The 23,723-nt window shown below is 42.9% G+C and overlaps 2 protein-coding genes across 2 annotated transcripts; both read left to right on the plus strand.

Annotated features, from left to right (window-relative positions):
• The first annotated feature begins 579 nt into the window (after positions 1 to 579).
• add2 (adducin 2 (beta)) lies at positions 580 to 16,871 on the plus strand. Its single transcript, XM_071536887.1, has 15 exons — positions 580 to 686; positions 1,538 to 1,735; positions 2,226 to 2,367; positions 5,034 to 5,185; positions 5,933 to 6,013; positions 6,421 to 6,570; positions 9,063 to 9,206; positions 9,623 to 9,721; positions 10,459 to 10,635; positions 10,813 to 11,061; positions 12,766 to 12,882; positions 13,036 to 13,122; positions 13,256 to 13,382; positions 14,353 to 14,436; positions 15,420 to 16,871. Exons 2-15 carry the CDS (start codon positions 1,589 to 1,591, stop codon positions 15,686 to 15,688), a joined length of 2,025 nt encoding a protein of 674 aa, XP_071392988.1. The 5' UTR covers positions 580 to 686; positions 1,538 to 1,588; the 3' UTR covers positions 15,689 to 16,871.
• Positions 16,872 to 17,676: 805 nt separating this feature from the next.
• On the plus strand, positions 17,677 to 23,084 carry snrnp27 (small nuclear ribonucleoprotein 27 (U4/U6.U5)). Its single transcript, XM_071536905.1, has 6 exons — positions 17,677 to 17,842; positions 19,612 to 19,744; positions 21,196 to 21,299; positions 21,721 to 21,800; positions 22,270 to 22,334; positions 22,745 to 23,084. The coding sequence occupies exons 1-6, from the start codon at positions 17,806 to 17,808 to the stop codon at positions 22,797 to 22,799; spliced, it is 474 nt and encodes a 157-aa protein (XP_071393006.1). The 5' UTR covers positions 17,677 to 17,805; the 3' UTR covers positions 22,800 to 23,084.
• Positions 23,085 to 23,723: the final 639 nt, after the last annotated feature.

Here is a 23,723-nt window from a genome sequence, read left to right on the forward strand (position 1 = left end):
AGTAAATGCATCAGGGTTGGGGAATTGCTGAGCTAGATAGTGTTTCACTACTTGTGGTTCAACATCATTGTGAGCCTTGGAGGCCTGACATTATCAGGTCAAAGTGCAGTGTATCCAGAAAGTCCATTAAAGGTTTAGCATCACTAAAGCCCCTTCAGAGGCTGTCATCTGTCTGCTGATTTTCACATAAGTGCAATGCAATGAGATTTAGCAATGCACATGGATCTGATGTAACTATCCGTTGTGCTATCATGGATGAATGAAGAGAAACCTATCCTAGATGTTAAAAGCATGGGGGATGGGGGTGAGAGTGCGTATGTCATTGGGGTTACACAGATAGATGTATATTCCAATCATAATATAACTAAGTAAATAATTGTGGCAGTTAGTGAGAAGTAGCACAGGGGAGAGGGTGTGGTGTGTTTGGGACCTTATCTGCTCTGTGCAGTACTGTGTGTGTGTGTGTCCGCGTTTCAGTGGGGGAGTGGCCAGCTGCTCTCTGAAGATCCTTACGGTAACTCTTTACTCTTTCTCCAATTACCGGGCCGTATCACTCGCTAGCTTCCTGTCGGTGGTTTTGATAACTGCCGTCAGCCTCTGAGCTCTTACTGCTAATGCTGCATTTTCTGCTGCCCCGCACTTCCACCGGCCAATCCTCTGAGGAATACAGCATCCCTAATGTGAGGGTAGGTTTTTCATGTCAATGCTGCAATTTGGAGTTCCAGAGGAGTTGAGGATGGATGCTCTGGATGCAATAATCTGTGCTTTTATTGGCTGAAATTAACAAGCTTACTTTTTGGATTCCAGGTTAATGCTGTAGTTTGTAGATTCTGAGGGGTTGGCTGTGTGGTATTCTATATGCTTTAGTGGCAGAATCCATTTCATATGGATTAGCATACTGATTGGAATCGACAATTGGTTCATTATCTTTCCCAGCCTCAGATCCTCAGGCACGGCTCTTTTGGCCGCTCCAGAGCATATAGGCTCAAGGCTAAAGATGACCAGGCTTTTGGCTCTGGAATGACCTGCCTTAGGAGTTTAGGCTGGCAGAATCAGTATTGTTTTTTTAAAATCGCTTCTTAAACCCTTAGACTGGCTTTCATTTGATGTCTTTTATCCGATTAGTTTTACCATGATATTGTTTTCCCCCTGTATTTATCTTGTGGTGCCTTCTTATTTTAAGGCTGTACTAGGCAGCTTTTTTATGTAGAAACACACCCGTCTAGAGTGCACTAGAGAAGAGCATCCCATCCCCACTAATTGAGATGCCGTAGATTCTCCCTGTTTGCCCAAATGAAATTCTGATGTCTGGTATGGTCACTTCTCCACCCACAAGAAGTGACACATCGAAACTTATGAGTCCAGAGAAAGCTGGACTCATGTTAGATGAGTTTGGTGTCCTTTGGTATAAAGCGATTTTGATCTTGAGCATGCTGTTTGCTGTTTTTAAATTCCCACTTTGTAAACACCGGGTTCAAAAAAGTGCTACATAAATAACAGTAATCATTATTATTATTTTCCCTCCCTCTCTCCGCAGCTCTCCCCACCAACCCCTGGTCGTGAGGCACCCACTGCAAAGCGGTAGAAGATGAGTAAGTCCCCGACCCCCAAGGGCACCCCGGTGCAGCGCAGCCCCAGCGATGAGCTCCCTGAGGGGCTCCAGTCCCCTCAGCACTCCACGCCCGGCTCCGGACCCCAGCATAAGAAACGCATCTCCAGCCTCCTGCAGAGCCCGGTGAGACAGCTGTTCCACTGTGTGTGTGTGTTTTGCCTTCTCTCTCTCTCTTCCTCCTCTCCCTCTCTCTGTCACTCCCTTTCTCTCTCCTCTCTCTCTCTCTCCCTCTCTCTTTCTTCCTTTCCCCCTCATTAAATTCCCATAGATATGATTATCTCCTCAGATCAGATTAAATCGCCACTTGACAGCAAGGGCTGCACACGGAGCTAGACCCCATTCAGAGTGTATGAGTGTGTGTTTCTGCATGTGGGAGGGCCACAGAGTGGTGACGCTGATGAAGTCGTGCACGAGGGTGAAGAGGGTGACCGTGAAGAAGTGAATGGATTGATGAAGAGAGGCTGACTCATTTAATATGTTTACTTGCCCTCGCCTCTGTAGTGTAGTAGTGTTAATCAGTGCTGTGTATTATGAAACTCACATTATTTTTTTAATGTGCATGTCATGCTACATGTGTATGTGATAAATCTTCTGTGTGTGTCTGTGTGTGTAGTCGTTCAGGGAGGAGCTGGATGTGCTGATCCAGGAGCAGATGAAGAAGGGAGGCAGCTCATCCAACCTGTGGGCTCTGAGACAGTTGGCTGACTTCATGGCCTCGCATGGCTCGCCGGCCGCCCTGCCAGTCTCTCCTTCCAGTAGGTGCAAAAGGCCATGAATACCATAAAAAGTCACTAATATACTGTATATACCTTAAAAATACCTTTAAAAGCATTGTTAGCCTAGGTGTTTTATTAATAGCTTGAGTGTTCCATCGTTAGCCCAGATTTTCCATTGTTAGTCCGGTTACTCCATTGTTAGCATGGGTGTTCCATCATTAGCCCAGTTATTCCATTGTTAACACAGGATATTCCATTGTTAGCAGGGGTTCCATGTTTACCCAGGTGTTCCACTGTTACCCTGGGTATTCCATTGTTAGCTCAGGTGTTCCATTGTTAGCCCAGGTGTTCCATCGTTAGCTCAGGTGTTCCGCTGTTACCCTGGGTAATCCAGTGTTAGCCCAGGTGTTCCATTGTTAGCCCAGATGCTCCATTGTTAGCTCAGGTGTTCCAGTGTTAGCCCAGGTGTTCCATTGATAGCCCAGGCATTCGATTGTTAGCACAGGGGTTCCATGTTTACCCAGGTGTTCCACTGTTACCCTGGGTATTCCATTGTTTGCTTAGGTGTTCCATTGTTAGCCCAGGTGTTCCATTGTTACCCTGGGTATTCCATTGTTTGCTCAGGTGTTCCATTATTAGCCCAGGTGTTCCATTGTTAGCTCAGGTGTTCCATTGTTAGCGCAGGGGTTCCATGTTTACCCAGGTGTTCCACTGTTACTCTGAGTATTCCATTGTTAGCCCAGGTGTTCCATTGTTAGCTCAGGTGTTCCATTGTTAGCCCAGGTGTTCCACTGTTAGCCCAAGTGTTCCATTGTTAGCCCAGGTGTTCCATTGTTAGCCCAGGTGTTCCATTGTTAGCTCAGGTGTTCCATTGTTAGCCCAGGTGTTCCATTGTTAGCCCAGGCATTCCATTGTTAGCGCAGGGGTTCCATGTTTACTCAGGTGTTCCCCTGTTGCCCTCGGTATTCCATTGTTAGCTCAGGTGTTCCTTTGTTAGCTCAGGTATAGGCCCTGTTCACATTGTCATGGTAACAGCTTCCATGTTGAGAAACTGGTGCATCACAACTTCCTGTGGCAACTTTCTTTTTGAGACTTATTGACAATCCAATCCAACAAAGACAACAAAAACAATAAAATTGTAATGGTTACTAGTACTAGATACATAATGTAATAATGTTATGCAAATGAGGTGATGACTGCCAAGAGATGACAGCAGACGAGGACAAAGTAAACTGAAGTTAAAACTCACCTTCATAATCAAAGAGGTAACTTTAGGTGAAGAACTTGTAGCTTTTCTCTAGTTTAAATTCAGGAGTCAATGAAAACAGGTCAGCAAGTCTTTGTACTTCACCAATGTTAATTTTGGGCAGGTTGTGGAGCGATTTAGTGAAGGCCATAGCTGGCAACAGGAAGTTGTAATGCACTGGTTTCTCAACGCGAAAGCTGTTACCATGACGATTTTTTGACATCCATTGTTAGCCCAGGTGTTCCACTGTTAGCCCAGGTGTTCCATTGTTTGGACAAACCTTTCATTTCATTGTTGGCCCCAGTGCTTCCAACTCTTTTCCAAGGAAAGTTGCTATTGGCTGCTAAAAAAGTCACTAGAAGTTGCCAGATGATATGATACGCTCATTTGCATATCAGTATATTTGCTACAGTCTCTGCTCTTAGCAGAGGGAGGGGTCAATCATGCTGCCTGCTTGCATCAAGATAGGCTGCTGATTTTCATTCCCATTCATTGTTTGGCTTTTTTTCGCCTTCCAAAAAATGGCCACAGCGATAGAACAATCTATATCTTTCACTCCTCCATTAGGGGGGCCAAAGGGGGGTTCAGGCTTGTGTTGCAGGGGCATTGGCCCCCCGCCCCAGACGAGAGGGCGGTTTTCACTGTGATTATGGGTGTGACAGTGATGCAGTAGCTGCTAGCAACACCAGTATCCCTAATCACAGTAAAAAAAAAAACATCCTCTAGGGTATTATAGCTTTCATGAAACAATCACCAACATATGAGTACTGTCTGAATTATTTTTTCAAAAGTAAGAATAAGAATAGAAAACAGGAGAAAACAAGCGAGACTGTTAACTAGCACCCTGTTTACCACAAGAGTTGGCATAGCGTCTCATAAAGTGTTCTTTAAGGGAATTATCAACACCATTTGAATGCATCTTTGACTGATCACATCGCTTGGCTGAATTATTGTATAATTACACTTTTTTTTTTAACCTTTTCAATAGCATCACTAAAAATATCATAATGAGATCTCTTAGTAAAAGCCATGAAATGCTAATAAAATATCTTGATGCTAGGTGTCAGAGTGTTGATAAAACATTGCAGGGGGAAAATATCACAATGTTGTACTGTAGCAATATTGTCCCTCACTGCTAGGATGTACACAGGAACATAAATTCACATGCACACACACATACGCACATAAACACTGAAGGACATACTCACAAACCTAAAATACTTTTTCAAAAAGACAAATTTTCATTGCATAAAAGGCCAGCACATTATACACACAGAAACGCCTACAAAAACTGACAAAAACAAAGACATTATCCATCACTGCCATTTTTTTCCTCAAAATTTGGACAATTAAAACCAATCAAACACCCTGTTCCCTGCAGACCTTTCTCTCTCTCTCTCTCTCTCTCCATATGTATATATCACTGTCTCCCTCTTTCTCTCTCCCTCCCACCATACAGACATGATGATGGTGACGCCCATCAACGACCTGCACGGCTGGGAGCCTGGCAGCATGGTGAAGGGAGAGAGGCTGATGCGCTGCAAGCTGGCCAGTGTCCACCGCCTGGCCGACCTGTACGGCTGGGCCCAGATCAGTCGCACCTGCCTCACTGTCAGTACCATCATACCTGTACATTGCATTCTCAACTCAGGCATCTTTATGTCCCTCCACCATGGTACATAATTTGTGTCAGAGATATGAGTGTGTGGCTAAGGTTGCTGGTTAGAATCCCCAGACAGCCTGGGAAAAAGTAGTTTGGGAAAGTGAATGAGTAACGCTCTCCCCTCCCTCAAGAACCGCTGCAGAGCAATAAAGTTAATTACATTCTCAGTTTCAGGTGGAAAAGTCAATTTGCATAATAATGATAGAGCTTTCATTCTTAATGATTTCTTCATAGATTGGATATGAGAAGCTTTTAATAGCAGAAGATATCCAGTTTTTCATGTCAAGGAAAATCACCTCTTGAATTGAATGAAAGTGAATCAACCCCTAGTGTCCACTGTATCTCCTTATGGATGACTTCTTCTTTTCGCTACCTCTCTTCATGCCTTTCTCTCTCTGCCTCTGTGCCCCACTTTTCCTGGCTATTCAGCTATCAATTTCACCTCACTGTTCTCTATTCATCCATTCTCTACTCATTCAGGTGAAAACGTCAAATATCCAAAAAGTCACATTTTAGAAATTAAGAAAAAACAACCTAATTTTCAAAATGCCCCAGGTTACGAAAGTTGCTCATCACATAAAGGACCATGTAAAACTTCAATTCAGACTTGAAAGATGGGGTTGTCACGCAGCAGCATATTTCTTTTTCTATATTTTTATTGTCTGTCTCTGTGTGTGTCTCTGCCTCCCTGACAGCTGCGTGTCAGTAAGGAACAGGAACACTTCCTGGTGCTTCCAGACGGCCTGGCCTATAGTGAGGTGACTGCATCCAGCCTGGTGAGTAATCACACTTTGGGTTAGAAAGATATATTGCTTTGCCAATATTGGCCTTTTATTGAAAATTGGATTCAGTGTCGTAGGCCTCCAATATGATGGATATGATGCAGTTTGTTTGATTACATTTTTATTGTTCAACTGATCAATACTCAATACTACACTGGTTTTCTATGGGAAGCGCTGAATTGATTCTAATGTGATATTTAGATTGGATTCCACACAAGTATGTATTGTTTGTAGCCTAAGGCTTCAACAAGCACCATAATTTGTTTGAATTTTGTGCGGTCAATTATTTTTTTAAAAGTCAGTATCACTTTTTTCAACTTGTGTATAACTCATTTGGGAACAAAACTATTGAAACTGACATTTGTGAGAAGCGGATGCTGATGGCGTTGTGCGGTCCCCAGGTGAAGGTGAACATCCTGGGGGAGGTGGTGGAGAAGGGCAGCACCAGCCTGGGCGTGGACATGGAGAAGTTCAGCCTGCACTCGGCCATCTACTCGGCCCGGCCGGACGTGCGCTGCCTGCTTCACCTCCACACGCCAGCTACAGCCGCGGTGAGTCTGCCTGGGGCTGTCCCAGGGGAGAGGTTGGCATCGGCCCAGTACTTGTCCCGTATTGTCCCGAGGAAACACCGTTACCCTGCTGTTAGCCATCTCCAGATACACACAGAGAGGCAGGGCTGAGTGGGAGCTAGTGGGGTAAACAGTTTTCTGATCCGACTCCATTGGTGAACCATTAATACTGACACTGGCAGCAGCATACACCTGAATGGGACGTGTGTATCTATGGCAGGTGATTGTCTATGTTAAGAAAAAGGACGGAATTTAAAGGACAATTCCAGCGTGACTGGAGTTTTTGCTCATTTTCCGGCATTCCCTTGGTGTTTTACATCACTATAGATGGTTTTCCAGTGCTTTTATCATATTATGAGATATTTGCTATTTTCCCCGTCTTAGTTGTTTTTCAAAGCATTTTGAGATAAACGGTGTCTAAACATTCCGAATTACTCCCAGTAAAGAAGAGGGTGCCAATTTTAAGATGTAATTGTGTAAAATCAAGCTTGATTTTTTTTTAATTCTACGGACTATTAAGCTGGCGGAAGCGTGTTGTTTTGGTTTGTCTGTTGGCTTGACTGGGTTGCGTTTGACATAAGGTGGGTCCTAACATAACCACAAAGAACGTTAGCTATTGGTTGAAATCTTTATTTTGGAGCGGAAAACGCGAGAAGCAGAAAGCGGATGTCAGACGCCCCCTCCTGTCTCGTCTCGTCTCAGCTCAGCTCTTGCGATGTTCCTAGCCTGATGTTAGTGTTCTGATGTAACTATACAAAATGCGATTGGTGGACCCACAGTGCAATCATTTGGCTTCAGAACATTTGGATTATGCTGTTTGGAGTAATTTTATTGTCAGTTTTTTCTCTCCAGACTCTCTTGTCCAGCTCTGAGTAAAGTGTGTATTATTTACACCATTTTAGCAGTAAGGTGGATATTATTTCCATAGCTGTTGCGATGCCAGTGTTCTGCTGTACCACTTGAGCCTGATCACAGTATACAGCTGTACAACTTGGATGTGCCAAGTTGTACACCTTGTACTGCGCCATGTACTTCCAACATTTTGGAAGTGAATCTGGCTCATGACCTTCGCTGCAAATCAGCGAAGATTGTTCAGTGTGCAGAGGAGTCATATCCTTTATTATTTACATTTTAAGCATTTAGCAGATACTGTTATCAGGAGCAACTTCCAATGAGTGAGCAGGTAGGGCTTTACACCCATATTTACTAAGACACACGCAAATCAGTAGGGCACGGAAAAAAATTAACTGGCACAACTTTCCAGTTTAGCGAGTGATTTACTAGCAGATGTCATCCAAATGAGGTCAACTGCAATTCATCCGCAGTTCGGCAATTAGACTACCGGAGGTGCTATTCAAGTCTAGGGATTGCGCCTAGCCTCTTTCAGAAAATGGCATCACCTGTGAGGAAGAGAAAATACATGTTCTCCCAAACTGAATTATAAGTGCTTGTGGATGAAGCAAAAAAGTAGATTGAAAAGTGTGTGTGTTTGTGTGTGTGCACGAGTGCACGTGTGTGTGTGTGATTTCAGCTAATAAACCAGCAGCACACCATGGCTGTGGTGCTTAACGGACAGCACCACTGTCTGCACCTATCTGTCCCATCTATGAAGCCGGGAGAATGTAGGTATTATATGTCTTTACACTCACGTAACAACCACCCACAGCCTCGGTCTGTTTGACATCACCTCATGCAGCCTGCTAGTTATGAATGAATCATAGGTTGAACCGGGGAATATAGCCACTACGTTTGTGATGATGCTCATGGAGTAGGTGTGTTTTCTATTTCGGTAAATGTGGTGATCTTCAGTCGGTGGCATTATGGGCCCATCTGTTCCATCTATTGCTCCGATGACATTTGGGATTCCTGCTCAGCTTTGGTGGTGTTGATTTTGTCTGCTGCTTGTGGGAAACAGATATACTGTCCCTGCTGCTGTACCATGGTCTTAAGTACCCCAGACAATGCAAGAGTAACGGATAATTGTGACCTGCTGTATATGCCACCGTTCGCTGAAAAGTCCAGCCTTATTTCTTCCAGGAGAGATAGAAATGCATGACTTGGCCACCTAGACCCATTTTTCACCTCATCCTCTGACATCCCAAATGGAGTAATGCGTGGATGAAACATTCTCTCATCGTGTTTGACCTCTCCATCTGTCTCTCCCTTTGAACAAGGCAGCAGCCATATTAGCGCAAAAAATAAGACGCGCTTTCATTAGGCATTAAATACCATGCACAGGCTGGGGTGAAATCAGTTTTTCAGACAGACATGCACGCAATTGCATTAGCACCACTGCAAAACTTTAGTAAATATGTGTTAGTGTTGCTAAAAGATATGTCGACATGGCACGCAGCTGTTGATGGACACATTGGCCCTTGCATGGATCGAACCTGTGACATGTCTGTTATGGGACAGACTCTAAATATTGCGTCACCCCGCCACTGCCCAGGACTGACGCCTAACTGTCTGTCCAGGTTTCAGCCATGAAGTGCGGCCTCCTGCCCCTGTCCCATGAGGCTCTGCTGGTGGGCGACGTGGCCTACTACGACTACAACGGAGTCATGGAGGAGGAGGAGGAAAGGGTGGAGCTGCAGAAGAGCCTGGGGCCCACATGCAAGGTAAGCAGACCATGGGAAACAAGAGGACTAATATGTGACTCTCATATGATCGCATGATTCAGCATAGCTACTGCTCCAGGGCCATAAGCATGACGACTTTAAGCAATGTGGCCTTACAAAGGATTAATTGTTGAAGCTGGTAATGGGTGCATTTTAAGATGATACCAAGATAAAGGTAAGTAGTCAGTTTTTCTGTGCTGCAGACTCAAGATTTGGTCCGACCATGCCTTCTCATTGGTTAAGAGGCCATTCTACAGTCACAATATTTCTCAACAACCCACAGCTACTGTAAAATTGTGGGAAAGTTGGAAAAAGTGAACATAAACTACGGTTTATTGTTTTGGGGGGGGGGGCGGGGTTGAGAGTGGAAATTCACTGTCCCAGAGTGAATCTGAAGTACATGATGTGTATCCCAGGTATTGGTGCTGAGGAACCACGGCATTGTGGCCCTTGGGGAGTCTATGGAGGAGGCCTTCTACACCATCTACCACATCCAGGCTGCCTGCCAGATCCAGGTAGTACACACACACAAACACACACACACAAACATTATTCTATTACCCAGCTTAACCGGCTCATAAGGCGATAAAATCTTGCTCTTTTGCATTTTTGTACTGGACTGTTTTATGAATGATAAATGGTCTTATTTTAGGGATTGTGTTGCTTATATGTTTTTTAAGTGTTCAGTTTTTATCTACAGTGTGTGTTCCATGTTGTTTTTACCTTTGTGTTTACTTACTTGCTAGAGGCAAGACCCAGTATTAAACTCACTTCTCACTTCACAGTGAGATATTTTGTTAGTCTGTGTGTAGGGGGGAAGCAGAGACAGAGTGCTGCTATAGCATGTGTAGGTGTTGGTGAGTGGGCAGGCGAGCTAGCATGTGTAGATAATAGAGATGCACCAATTTTACTCCTGGCCGATTGACCTTCCTTTGATACCCTTTCACTTTAATTTAGCAAGCAGATCTGCACTGCAGCTTACTGCACTACAGTACTGTAGAGTGCCAAAGAGAAACTGCAGCCTGCTGTAATCCTATGGGGCCAGCTTGTAGGGAAAAAACGCTTGTGACTGGAAGGTCTCTGTGTGAATCCCCAGACGTCCTTGTAAAATACAGAAGTTGATGAATAACCCCCCGACAGTGTGAAGCAGGCTGTTGCTGGAGAAGACAAGTGGTCTCAGTCAGCCTTGCTTGAATAAATAAAGAGCCAAAGAAAGACTGCTGCCTGTTGTAAACCTGTTTTGTTCTGCCAGGTGTCAGCGTTGTGCTGTGCCGGTGGCGAACAGAACCTGATTCTGCTAGACAGGACCACCCAGAAACCCAACCCAGCCGGCACCGTGGGCTGGGCCGGCTCCACCTTTGGGCCCCTGCACAAGAGCCGCCTGGGGGAGCATGAGTTTGAAGCCCTCATGAGGACCCTGGACAACTTGGTAGGCAACAAGAGAAACATACAATGATCTCTGTTTGAAGATGACATGAACCTTTTTCAGACCTTTATTCAGTTGTTGACAAGAAAATCCTTTTTAGAGTTGGTTGAATTAAAAGTGAATAGACACTTTGCAGCTGAGTCACATGCCCTTCAACTCCTCTCTCTGTTGTTTTCCCAGGGCTACCGCACCGGCTACGCCTACCGTTTCCCCGTGCTGCTGGAGCGTTCGCGGATGCGGAGGGAGGTGGAGGTCCCTGCCACCGTCACAGGCTTCCACCAGTTCGAGGAGGATGGAGGCCACCCGGCTCTAAGGCAGCACCCTTTCGCTCAGCGCCAGCAGCAGGAGAGGACCCGCTGGCTCAACACCCCCAACACCTACCAGAAAGTCAACCAGGACCAGGCCAGTCCTGGACACCAGCGCACCACCGTGAGGCTGGGGAGGGGGAGGAGGGGGAGGGGGGTGGATAAGGCTGGGGGCACACTACAAGACTTAATAGACTGAGAAAAGATTTTATTCATCATGCATTGTAGAGGCGCACACACTTGACGACAAGTCAGATTTGGGGAACACATGCTACCCAAGTTCTCATGCTAGCAACCCTCCAATCTGGCAAAAACACAAATGCTGCTACAACAGAGAACCAAAACAAACATGGGGGTCAAGCACTTTTCTTTCCACACTTTCTGGAGTTTCTTCCTTCTCTTTTGCTCAACTCTCATTGGCTATTGGTGGTAGATTTGATCGACCAGCTCCCACTACAGGAGGACATCAAGACTTGTCCAAATTCAAGTCACAAAAATCGAACATGTTTGAAATAATTGTTATGGTCCTGACTGGATCGGGTCCTGAATCCTCACACATATGCCACCCATACATTGCAACCACCCCAACCAACACAGACTGGGTCAGATCGAAAATTAGTCATGATGGCCAAATGGTGGCTCTAATCGGCCTAAAAGACATGTAGTGTGTCCCCAGCCTAAGGAAGGAGGGATGGATGGGACAGTGTTGGGAGGGATGCAGAGAGATAAATCATGAGTAAGGGGCTAGAGAAGGGAGGGATGAGGACCAGGAGTAGGGGTGAAATTTAAGGGAGCTGGAGCTGAGGAGAGAGGGAAGAAAAGGCTTGAAGCTTGCCAAGGCTTGGGGCTGAGTTAGGGCTGAGGGAGGGACCACAGCAGGCAGGGAGGAGACTAGAGCAGCGTCAAACTGTCCAATTTTCTGTCTCTGAAATATCACTCTGAAATTGCTTAGAATTCACACTTAACTTGTAAAATTGGTGTTAAATTTTCTACGCATTCAAGAATTTAACCCTTTTGTCAAGATCATTCATATTGCATTATGAAACCAAGGGCCCTTGGTTTAATTCAGAACCAAAATCAGTGCTTTCTCATCTGATCCGTGAAGGCTGATGTAAGCTCTTTTGTCTCTGTGAAGCTTGGTAATGCTAATGGCGCGTTTGTTATGTGCCAGTACCTCAGGGAAAGGATCCAGCAGAGCTGCAGTGATGGGAGTCCTTTTGAGACGAAAACAATACGAAAGACCCCAGTCCTTACATCAGTGGGAGGAGACTAGCTCTCCCTCTCGGTTTGTCTCCTCCCCTGTACCTCCCACCCTCCTCTCTGTCCTGTTCTCTGCATTGCAGGGGAAAGCCTAGTGCTCAGTGATGATCACTGCAGTGCAGAGTCTGCCCTCTGGTGGCACACGATGCTGCATGTTATGAAAGCTCCTTCATCTTCACTGCACTTGGTCAATTGGTGATACCCATACTGAAAATAGACATCATTTCTGAAATATAAAACTGCACTCAATGCTGCAAAAATGGCCAATCCTCAGATGTCCCATAATGTATTTTTTTAAAGAGTTTTTTTCAAAAATTAGATATCTATTGAGTGAAAAATGTGACACCATCATGTACAAAATTGATAGGAAACACATGATTTTTAAAGGATACAAGTGACTTCAACTTATAAGTCATTGGCTGGCTAATTGATAACACTTTCACTGACCAGATCCTCTGTATTTTGGACATATTCAGTGATAAAATTCTGCTCATGTTTTTTGTTTTTTTCAAAAAGGGATAGATATTGTTTTGGAAATGAGTTCCAATGTTGGTTCTCTGTCCCTCAGTGGCTGAAGACAGAGGAGATGACGCAGGCTGGCAGCACGTCCATCAAGATCGAGAACCCAAACCAGTTTGTTCCTCTTTTCACCAATCCTCAAGAGGTGCTTGAGACACGAAACAAGGTAGGCCTTCTCCTTCCTGGCTCCTGGCCTTGTCATCTTCTTTCTCTCCCCCACAAATCCTTTCATTCTCCTCTTGCATACAATCTAATGAATCAGAAATGTTAAACAGGCGATTTGAAAGATCTTTTAAATATACATTCACTTTGTTTTCAGATCCGGCAGCAGAATCGTCAGGACATGAAGACGGCAGGACCGCAGTCTCAAGTCCTAGCCAGCGTCATAACAGATGACAGTCCTCCGGTAAACTGCAGCCACTCGGCCTCCCCAATGTCTCTCTGTTTGTGTCCAGTTCCTTCTGTGTCTGAGAAACATCGGAAAAACCCACATATAACTAAGAGATGAATTTCATTTTTTTTCCCCGCTTGTGCTTCAGTCTCCAGTCAGCCCGCCCGAACTGCCACCAGAGCCAGAACCTCCCAACCCCTTTAACGAGCTGACAGACCAGGAGCTGGAGGAGTACCGCAAGGAGGTGCAGAGGAAACAGGATGGAGGGACCAACGGTACGGCTAATTCAGCTCACCTCCGCTCCTGCTAAACTAAGCAATAAAGCTACTATAAATGTTAACTATATCTATAAAGATGTCTAATTTCTCAACCATACATACTGATATTCTTCCATGTCTGTTTATTCTTAAGTTTTGATTGGCTAAAAATTCATTGTTGCATTTAAAAATTCGCCTTGAGAACGATATGAGAATATATTTATCTAATATGGGAGAGAACACAGTCATTCTGTTTACTTGTAATGATTTTAATCTTTTTATAGCCACAGTAATCTTTAGAGGATCATCCTAGCTGTAAAGGCGGCTTAACACACTACCCCTCACTTTCAATATTAATGTGTCTCACACTTTCTGGTACCCCTCTTAAAAGTATTATGTGTAACATTTTAAGCATCAATATATCGCTGTCAAATGAATTGTGATACCTTGGTATAATGACCGTAAACAAACGAGACCATGGTGGAGACGACTTTTTCGTAAACCCTGTCGCTTCCCGTCGCAGAGAGTATGTTCTTACTTCCCTTACTACCTCCCTCACCCTCCCTGGCTTCCCACTCCTTTGTTTTCTCTCTGGAAGAACAGTGCAAAGTAATCCAGCGGGCTCCCTGTGGAATCTGACCTTGTGCAACACAATGTAAATGCAATGTAGAGGCCAGTAGAGGCTGATAATCTTCTTGTCAGTGGTCTCGTTTGTTTATGGTAATAATACTAATGTTTCAAAATGAATGTGGTAATGATTTGTTAAAATGCTGCACATAGCACCTTTAAGCACTATGGCCTCCACTTAACCCTACTTCATTTGTGACTGTTGTGTATTCTTGGCTCACTTCTCTCTTTACCTCACAAATCTTACTTCCTGCATAGCTAAACGGCTTTTTTTTTAGCCCACACTGTCCCTCACTGTGCGTCTGTTTTGTGTTTGTTTGTGTGTGTGTGTGTGTGTGTGTGTGGGTATGTGTGTGAGTAGGGGAGGAGGTGGCAAATGACAAGGAGTCTCCCCCTGCTACCTCCCCCACAAAGGGCCCTCCCCCCAGCACCCCCCCTCTCTCAGGTGAGGCTTGGCGGTGCTAGCGCTCTGACAGTTTGCCCTGCTTGCCTTGCACAGCGGCCGTCCCACCAGCAGCCTGCTTTAAGTCTTACATGGACACACACGTGTGACTCGGCGCTGCTTCTGCCTTCTCATGCTTCAGATGCTCACTGACAACCTGTTACTCCTCTCACCATACACAGCAGTTGACATCTCAGCAGTTGAAACGATTTGGCAATATAAATTTGCTGTATATTCACATAGATTCTTGAAAGTAGACTTTATTAAAATGCAGGTTTGTTTTGCTTCATTGTTTACTAATGATACAAATAAAAGCAATCTCCAAATGGCATTTAAAAATCATATTTAGCTGTCATATTACTGTCAGTCATTGTGTCAATAAAACAGGCAACCAATTTGAAGGCAACAAAAGTGAATTCAACAATTTTTTTTAAATTTCACCTATGGTTTGACTGATATGGGTTTTTGAAGGCCAATAGCAATACTGATATTTTTGGATTTAAGCTATCGATAGTCAGTATTCTGTGCCGATATTCAGTATCTTTAAATTTGAATCGTGACTTTTAAAGGTAAGATACGATATGGAGTAACATGGGACGTCAGGTTTCAGTGGTGTTTGTGGTTGTTGTAGTAGTTGCTGTTTGATGTGCACTTGCCACATTTCATCCCTTTGCAGGGAAATCCATCTGTCTCCACACCCACTGTCTGTACCTCTCTCCCTCTGTCTCTGTGTCTGTCCTTTTTTCCGTGTTCCTCCACACTGATTCATAGGGCACTCCTCTGGTGCTAAGGTCTTGTCTCCCTAGTAAGTACAGAGAAACAGTAAGACGACCCACTTCTCATTAAGCAAGCATGTTCGCCACAACTGCATTGACTTGTCTGGCGTGTAGCTTTGTAGCTCCACCCCAATCGGCACGTTCTGTCTGATTGCTGACGCTTCTGTCTTTCTTTCTTTGTGATCCTCTAACAATCCCCCGGCCCATCAGAAGAGGCAAAGACGGACTCCCCGGCCATACAGAACGGAGGGGAGGAGGAGAAGCAGACGACGGAGGAGCTGGAGAAAGGGATGAAGGCACTGTCCACCAACGACACGTCCACCCCGCCCGCCACCACCCCCGCCGCTCTGCCTGCCAAGCCACAAGGTGGCACCCCGGAGGGCTCGCCCTCCAAGTCCCCCTCCAAGAAGAAGAAGAAATTCAAGGCGCCCTCGTTCCTGAAGAAGAGCAAGAAGCAGAAAGAGAAAGCTGAGACCTGAGGGGTGCATATAGACCCAGACCTTGGTGAAATAACATTTGAAAATGTTTATTCGTGTGTGTTTTAACTGGGTTTAGCAGCAGATGGGCGGGGTTTACTGCATCAGGGCAATTCAAATAGTGTCAGGTGAGATGTCAGTCACAGAAAAGCTATATTGAATTTCAAATACTTTCCTGTGGTAGCCTAAACTTTCTGGTACTCATTGTATTGTTCTATGCAGGAACCCATGTGGTACCTTAAGCAGGTTTTAAAAAAAAAACCCACTGGTAATTATATTCAAATACTATTTGACCCCGGTCTGATACAGAAAAAAAAAACATTTTTTTGACACACTACTTCTTATCACGCTGGCACAGACAAACACTCACACAATTCCTGTATTACTCATACCCACATCTTCTTTTTCACCCGCTTCTGTGCTTATCAAACCATTACTGAAGTTCACTGTATGGGCGTTTTAAGTTCCTCTCATTTCGCTGGGATTGGAAGTAGTCTGCTCCGATGCACTCGCAGCTCAGAACTTGTTTCGTACCGATCTTTATGTTCTCCACGACTTTGCAAGACACAGTGGAATCACTAACAGCCCCCATGATTTATGCACCCCTCATTCATGTATAGGCATAATGCACTCCACATATGTATATAAACATTCCAGTATGTTGTATTTATTCATCATCATAGACATCCCCTGGTCATGATTTGGTAATAACTATCAGATAAATGTTGCAGGTATATTACGTGAGCACAGGTGCAGTACATGTAGAAATATGCTGATAGATGCTGATCGTGCTCCTCTGACTGAATGCTGGTTTTGTGTAAACCTATCAGCCTATTCAAGTTATTACAGCAGGGACAAATAAAGAAAAGAAACGAAAGGAAAAAAAATGATACTGGCTCCCAACAAAACACTGGCCGCTATGAATGCCACTAATACCAAACAAGGACATGAAGCGAAAAGAATCTGTTGCTTGTCGATGCAGTTTGAAGTCCAATAATGGAAGGCACTAAACATTCCACTTTTCTGATTTCTTTTAAATCTATGTGTGCAAAATACCTCTCGACAGCTGTAATTATTTTTTTTTTTAACCGGTAGCTGTTATCAAAATGCTGATGTGTGATGTTTGTTCATGGTTTTAATTTATTTCATATTAGAATGTATAAGTGAGTGTTGCAAGGTTAACATGTACCAGTCATTAAAGATCAAGTTGATTTCAAACCAACTGGGCATCCAGTTTGTGTCTCCTGTCTGTGTCTCCCTGTTGCATTATCTCATGGCTTACCCTCCTTTATTTTCCACATGCCACTTTGATGGTATGTTAATATAGCATTGCAGTGTGAAAGGGCTCCATAATACCAGGGTCCCAGATCATTGAAGGGTAAAGCCACCCTAAAACACAATTCACTAATTTTTGTGAATTGTGTTTTAGAGTGGCTTTCTTGGATGTTGGATGGTTTGCTCCATGTTGTGCATGTGAACAAAAACAGAGTTAAGACTTTTGGTCATTAATTTCAGCAAGACACAAAACCCAGAGCTGCTCCATCAACAATGAATTGGAGACTGACTCAGCAGGGTCAGAGATAAGAGATTGTGTGAGCTTTTACACCCATAGAAGCTTTATTTAAGTCCTATGATATTAGTTTATTTAAATACTAACTATCATTATTAAAGTACTAACAATTAGTACAATTTTCTTCTAATTAGTAACTAAGTAATGTTCTTCTAAGTAGGCCTAGTTGTAGCAGTGGCTTAAGTACTAATAACAAGGATCCGTTTATTTATACTGACAGTATTGGTTTAATTAACAGCATTTATTCGAGCACAAATTCAGCATTAGTTTGATCATTTTAAGTAGTCTACGCAATGAAATAATAAAAGTAACCTACTCCAATATCAACGAGTTGCGGATGAATCTCCTCCTGGTCGGTAGGTGGTGCTGTGTCGCGGAGGAACACCGGAAGTATAGATGTTTTCTTCTAAAGGCAGATTGAGAAAAGCCTGCTCCGTTGGTGTTAGCATTGACGATACGTTACAGAGCAGACACCTCCAATTTCTCAAGGTTTCTCGTCGTAAATTGTGTTGTTCTACCAGGTCACGTTAACATTTGATTGGGCACGAAAATGGGCAGGAGTCGGAGTCGAACTCCCCCAAGACGAGGTAAGAAAGACTATGAGCTAACTTACTGTTTATCGTTAGCTGACTGTTAGCCCGGACGTGCTTCCTTCACTGTGGGTTAGGGTTAGACCAAATCAAAATTCTGGCAATTTACTGTTGCTTTGTTTATTGGCAAAAGTAATCACCCCTAAAATCTGATTCAAGACCCTTTCAGGATTCGGCGTACACGTGATTCCCCAAGCAGCACTTGGTTCAATAAAATGTGAACTTAATCGGTTCGCCAATTGTTTCCATCTTCTTCCACCATAACACCGCGGCGGCTGGCAGTCAATGAGCGAGGAGTGTGAACCAATTCTAGTCCTGAGATTTTATTGAAATAAAGTGCTTCTTGGTGGATAACTTGAATGCAGAATTCACCAGAATAAATTATTTTTCCATTCGAGAGAACAGAACGTATCGAGGATGTAGAGAGGTGGCATTGTTGGTTAATTAGCTACCAAGGAAAATAAGGACGTATCGTATCAAAAGTGACTCCCACGGGCACATCTTAGCTAATTTTGACGAACACATTCGCAGCACTCGGTTTGGGACAACGCTAGGCCGAGCTATGTCTTGTCTGTTTAAAAACACAGAACGACTAGCCTATCTCAAGGTGTCGCTGTTATTCCTTAACGTTTTTACTTAACGTTACACAGTTCGAATGCGGTCAAAATTAATGCATAAAGTTAGGCTAAAGCTATGCAATGGACTTTTTGCATTTTCCACCCCAAAATACCTGTAGTGCACGTTGTCGTTGACTAAACTCCAAGATGAATTGTTGTCTTGCCTCATGAAACAGCTGCAAAGGTAGCTTTAAGAATGTTTTGAAGTGCTTTGTTTCCTCCATTTCCCCGTCTTGTTCACTTATTCTGTCATGACGTCACACACACATCCGTGGCCAGGTTGAATCCTTTTAACTGGTGGGCTGCTGATTCATGTCACTTAAACTACAGTCGACCAATATACATTTTTGAAGACGGATGCCGATGTTTTTGCATCAAATCTGCCTTTAATTTGGGTCAATATTCAATATCTAAATTTGACATTTTAATGCCAACAAATAATATTCACTGCTCAGCATCAACAGCATCTTCCCTTTGGCAACTTTCGCAATCAATTTCAAACAATTTATTTTAATAAATACTGACTGAACTCTACCTTGTGAGGCAAAGATTAGCCTACAATGAATTACACATCAAGAGTAAGAGGTTTGAAGGTTTGCATTGCCAGCCTATCTTTCATGTAGAACACCTATGGTTATGAGCTCTTGCGTACCCTTTAGGCCTAGAAAAGCCATTCAAGTTTCATCATCATCATTGCAGGGACCTAAAGTGAAACACTTTCAGATTAAGGCAATTATATCTGCACAATGAAATGCTCATTTAAATGCATTGGCAGTTTTAGAGCACATTTCCTTACAATCCAAATTCTCATCACAATCATTTAGCTATAATTCAGTTTTCTTTCTATATAGTTATTAAGTAAGTAATTGAATTCTTGAACAAATCTTGTGACAGAATATATTCAATGATAAAGGAAACTTGCATGCTGCCAAGGACTCTTATAGGATGTATTGCATACCAGGTATCACATAGGCCTATTAGTCAAAAGATGTCATAAAGAAATGCAAAAAAGTAAATGAAACAATCTCTTAAATCATCATCACAGTCATTTAGATAACAATATTATTGTGCATACCAGTAGGCCTCATTAATTATTCCACAGTTCTGGTATACAGCTAACATCTGTTATCATTCACTCCTGTCCTGCAGAGAGGCGGCGTTCCCGCTCGACTTCCAGGGAGCGCGAGCGAAGGCGCAGGGAGAGGGAGCGCTCACGCTCTCGAGATCGGGACCGAGACCGCCGGAGGAGCCGCTCGCGGTCTCCTCATAGGAGACGTTCAAGGTGAGACAACCATTCAAGTCTTTCTGTCTGTTTAGTAAACTGACAGAAATAGAGAGAGACAGTAGAGTGGTTGTTTTTTCAGATGACTGACTGCAGTAATCTGTCCTGCGTTAAATAGTATTTGCAAGTGATTCTCAGGGATTGTTTTAACTTGCTTGGAGTACCAGATGGGTGAAGTGGACCGCATCAGGACCATTCAGATTATGGTCAGACCGATATATTGGCACGCCGATATTGGCCCTTTATTAAAACTCAGTTACTGGCTAGTCAGTGTCGTCCACCTCCAATATGATTAATTTGATCGTTTGTTTGATTATGTATATATGAATTGTAAAATTGATCAATAATACACTGGTTGTATATGCTTTTAACCTGGATTCAATGTGACATTTTGATCAGATTCCACACAAGTATGCATGAGTATTGTTATTATTACTGTTGTTATTATCATTACCCTTGGTTTTGATAAAGTAAGATAATTTAAGATAAGATATACTTTATTGTTGAAATATGTCTTGGACTCTGTCTTGCAGTATCACTTAATAAAAACATCAGTGCCATACACATCATACTTCTCATGATACATACAATCATACACATCATCATACAATCAAACATGTACAATTTCACATACATCTTCCTACATACAAAAGAATGCATAGCAACCTATTGCACGACCCCATTGCATCATACTGTGCAACTATTGCACTGAACGCACAACCCCTGTAGCCTACTAATGAGAAATGATTGCATAAACCTCTCTAGCCACATTTAATGTAACATTGCACAACGCCTATAGCCTCATACTCCACTGCTCACTGCTGTTCAGAAACTTAGTTGACGTAGGCACAAATGATTATTTTTAAAACGGTTGAGTTTACAATGAGGGAGTCTGTAACGTCTGCCAGGGGGTAATATGAGATGGATCAGACAGTATTTTCTGTGCCTGTGTGATGATAGACTGCTCATATATTGATTGGAGGGACTGCTGTTCTTTAATACCCATGACCTTCATGGCAGTCTGCACCAGACGGGCAAGCTTATATAGTGTTTTAGTGTCCCACGGTCTTAATGCCTTTTCAGAGGCTTTTCCACACTGCCAAGAATACAACTGTGGGAGAAACATTGAATGCTATTGTTTGCATATCAATGGTCAAATTTAAAGATATTGAATATTGGCACTAAATTGGCACTCAGTGTCAGCCTACAATAACCCATATCAGTCGAACCTCAATTCAGATAGTGTCACAGAAAAGTCTACTAAATTGTCTTTCAAATACTTTCGTGTGACTTCATGCCACTCTTTGTCCTTTGTGGCTAACCTCATTTTTCTGGCCCCTAAGTAGACTAAAACAAACCATCAGAAGTGTTTGTGAATATAATTTGGTGCAGGACTGGCCTCACTAGTCTTGGTAACACGTCCTCCAGCCACCTCTGTGTCTTGCCTGCAGGTCTCCTCCTAGACGTCACCGCTCCTCCTCCCTCTCTCCTGGGAGGCAGAAAGATGACCGAAAAGACGGCAAGGATAAGGCAGTGAAGGCCATTCAGATCTCAGGTAGCAGATGAATATATTGCATTATATGGCAGCAGTGCAAGTTAAGATATGTTTGACCAAATGATTAATCTCTTTCAATGACAGTTCCAATTGCGAACGCAACACTAAGTCTCGGCCAGTATCAAATATCAATCCATAATTTTTACAATATAAATTTAGATACAATGGATCTTTGTGTCAGATTTTAGTATCAGAGAAATTCTAACACCCTGTTTTAGCCTGATAGTGGCCCAATATCTGATTCCATTATCGACACTGGTGCATGCCTGCTTTGACACTTTGTATCTGCTTAGCTCTTAAAGGATTCAATCAACTTTCTGCAACTTTTTCTAAGGAAGCTTCCAGATGGAACAAATCTAGTGAAATTGTGAGGGCTTGTTTCACGGCCTGATTGGATCTGAAACTCTGCATTGTTTTGCAGCGGAAGACATGCAAGGCAAAACAGAAGAGGAGATTGAGATGATGAAAACGATGGGATTTGGTTCCTTTGACACCACAAAGGTGAGAACACAAGGCTGCCTTACATTGTTTAACCAGCCACAAGAGGGCGCACTTTATTCAGGCTGTTGCCTTCTACACTCAAAATGAACAAGAGAATACATTTCATTGATTTTTCATGTGGGTCAAAAGTATATATACTGTATAACACTTTTTTTTTTTAAATCAGTATAGTCAAAGTCAATTAAGCTAGTCTCAGATGGGTTGCAAAGGGCCTGCACTTTGAGACTACTTCTGAATGATCTCAAATTTGGCTAAGTATTATATATAAGGACTAGTAATACTCTAGCTTTAATTAATATTTTGTCTAACTGAATCATGTCAACTGGAATATATATTTAAACCTCTGGTACATAAATATATTTGAAGGTAAATCATGTTTCAACCATTAATGAATCAGCTCTGCTCAACCCACTCCAACAAAATAGGTTTTGTACGGTATTTGAGAGGCAATAATTGTGTTTTCAAACAGGGGAAGAAGACTGACGGATCGGTCAATGCACATGCTATCAATGTGTCCCAGAAGAGAAAATACAGGTACGTAAAGACCTCATTTAAAAAAAAAAAGAAATAAAAAAAAAAGAAAGAAAGTTGTCAGATGGCTGGAGCTGCTTTATAAAATACTGAGCACAGACCACATAGACACTTTTGGACATGTTTCTTAACACCTAGTTTTAGTACACTGTCTGTGATCTGTTTCAAGTTGTTTGTTAAAAAGCTAATCGTTGACCAGGTTGTTGGGTTAAAAAAACAGCAACTTTTTCAGTCCTCTTCACAGTGAGCGCTCTCAGCATCAACCAGTGTTATGGCAGCCAATCACCTCTGCAGGTGTTTCTATGCAGAGATCTTGGCTCTCCCATTGGTGCTCGATGACGTAATGTGCAAGTGTTGCAAGGGTAACAGTGATGTAATGTTTTTCTTTTTTTTTTATATATTTATTTTCCTAGGCAGTACATGAACAGAAAAGGTGGATTCAACCGACCACTGGACTTTATCGCTTGAAGGTAGCAACAGCTCCAGATACCCAAGAAGTAAACCTTTGATAGTTCTCCCCTCACAGCAGTGGATGGTTTTGTGCCAGTAGTTTTTGCTTGGTTGTTTTTCTTACCAGTTTTGTGTGATGCAAAAATTCTGTATATACCTTTAATAACCGAACACAAAAGTGTAAATATTAGCTTATGCCGTAAGCCACAGCTGAGTATCGATAAGAGAACCCATGTGGACACAATGCATGGAACTACTTGTTATTGAGGTGTAAGGTGTTTCCATTGAAATAAAAATGTTTTAAAATTGTGTAGCTTCAATCCTTTCATGATTATACACAGATACCACCAGCACTTCTTCTTACATGCATATTTCAATGTAATTATAACATACAACTGGCAGTTTATGAGTAAATTGTTGTATTTAATCAAAAGCAGTATGTCTGGGTGCATGCTAGTATCCTTTAGAAAAAAAAAAAAATATATATATATATATATATATATTTTTTTTTTTTTTTTTTTTTCCATGGAAAATCACCCACTCTTGATCGTATTCAATCTTCTCAATCTTGTGAGTTAACCTTATAATTTAACCAACATTTAATATTTTTTGTAATGTCAATCATGCTTCTAAAAGCAATGGGCGTAGGCCTGAACGGATATTCTTTCTCATTGGAGAAGCAAGACACACCAATAGTACGACAGCATGTGAATCTCTCCAATCACTGGTCTCGAAATAAGACAAACAACACACCGAAAACCAATCGTTGCCATACACCGCGAAACAGCATGGCAAAGGGGTGTGCCTTCTGTCAAAAACAGGGGTGTTGTCACTGTAGTCACCGTTGTCACGTGGTGCTTATCGCCCAATGGCTACCACGTTCATCGGAAAACATCCAATCATGGCGAGCCAGTATGTTGTGCAGAAACAAGGCCCATTTTG

This window comes from Centroberyx affinis, unplaced genomic scaffold, assembly GCF_046629955.1.
Source record: "Centroberyx affinis isolate AG114_WGS23_722 - 3 ecotype Tasmania unplaced genomic scaffold, CSIRO-AGI_Caff_v1 ptg002955l_1, whole genome shotgun sequence".
Classification (NCBI taxonomy): domain Eukaryota; kingdom Metazoa; phylum Chordata; class Actinopteri; order Beryciformes; family Berycidae; genus Centroberyx; species Centroberyx affinis.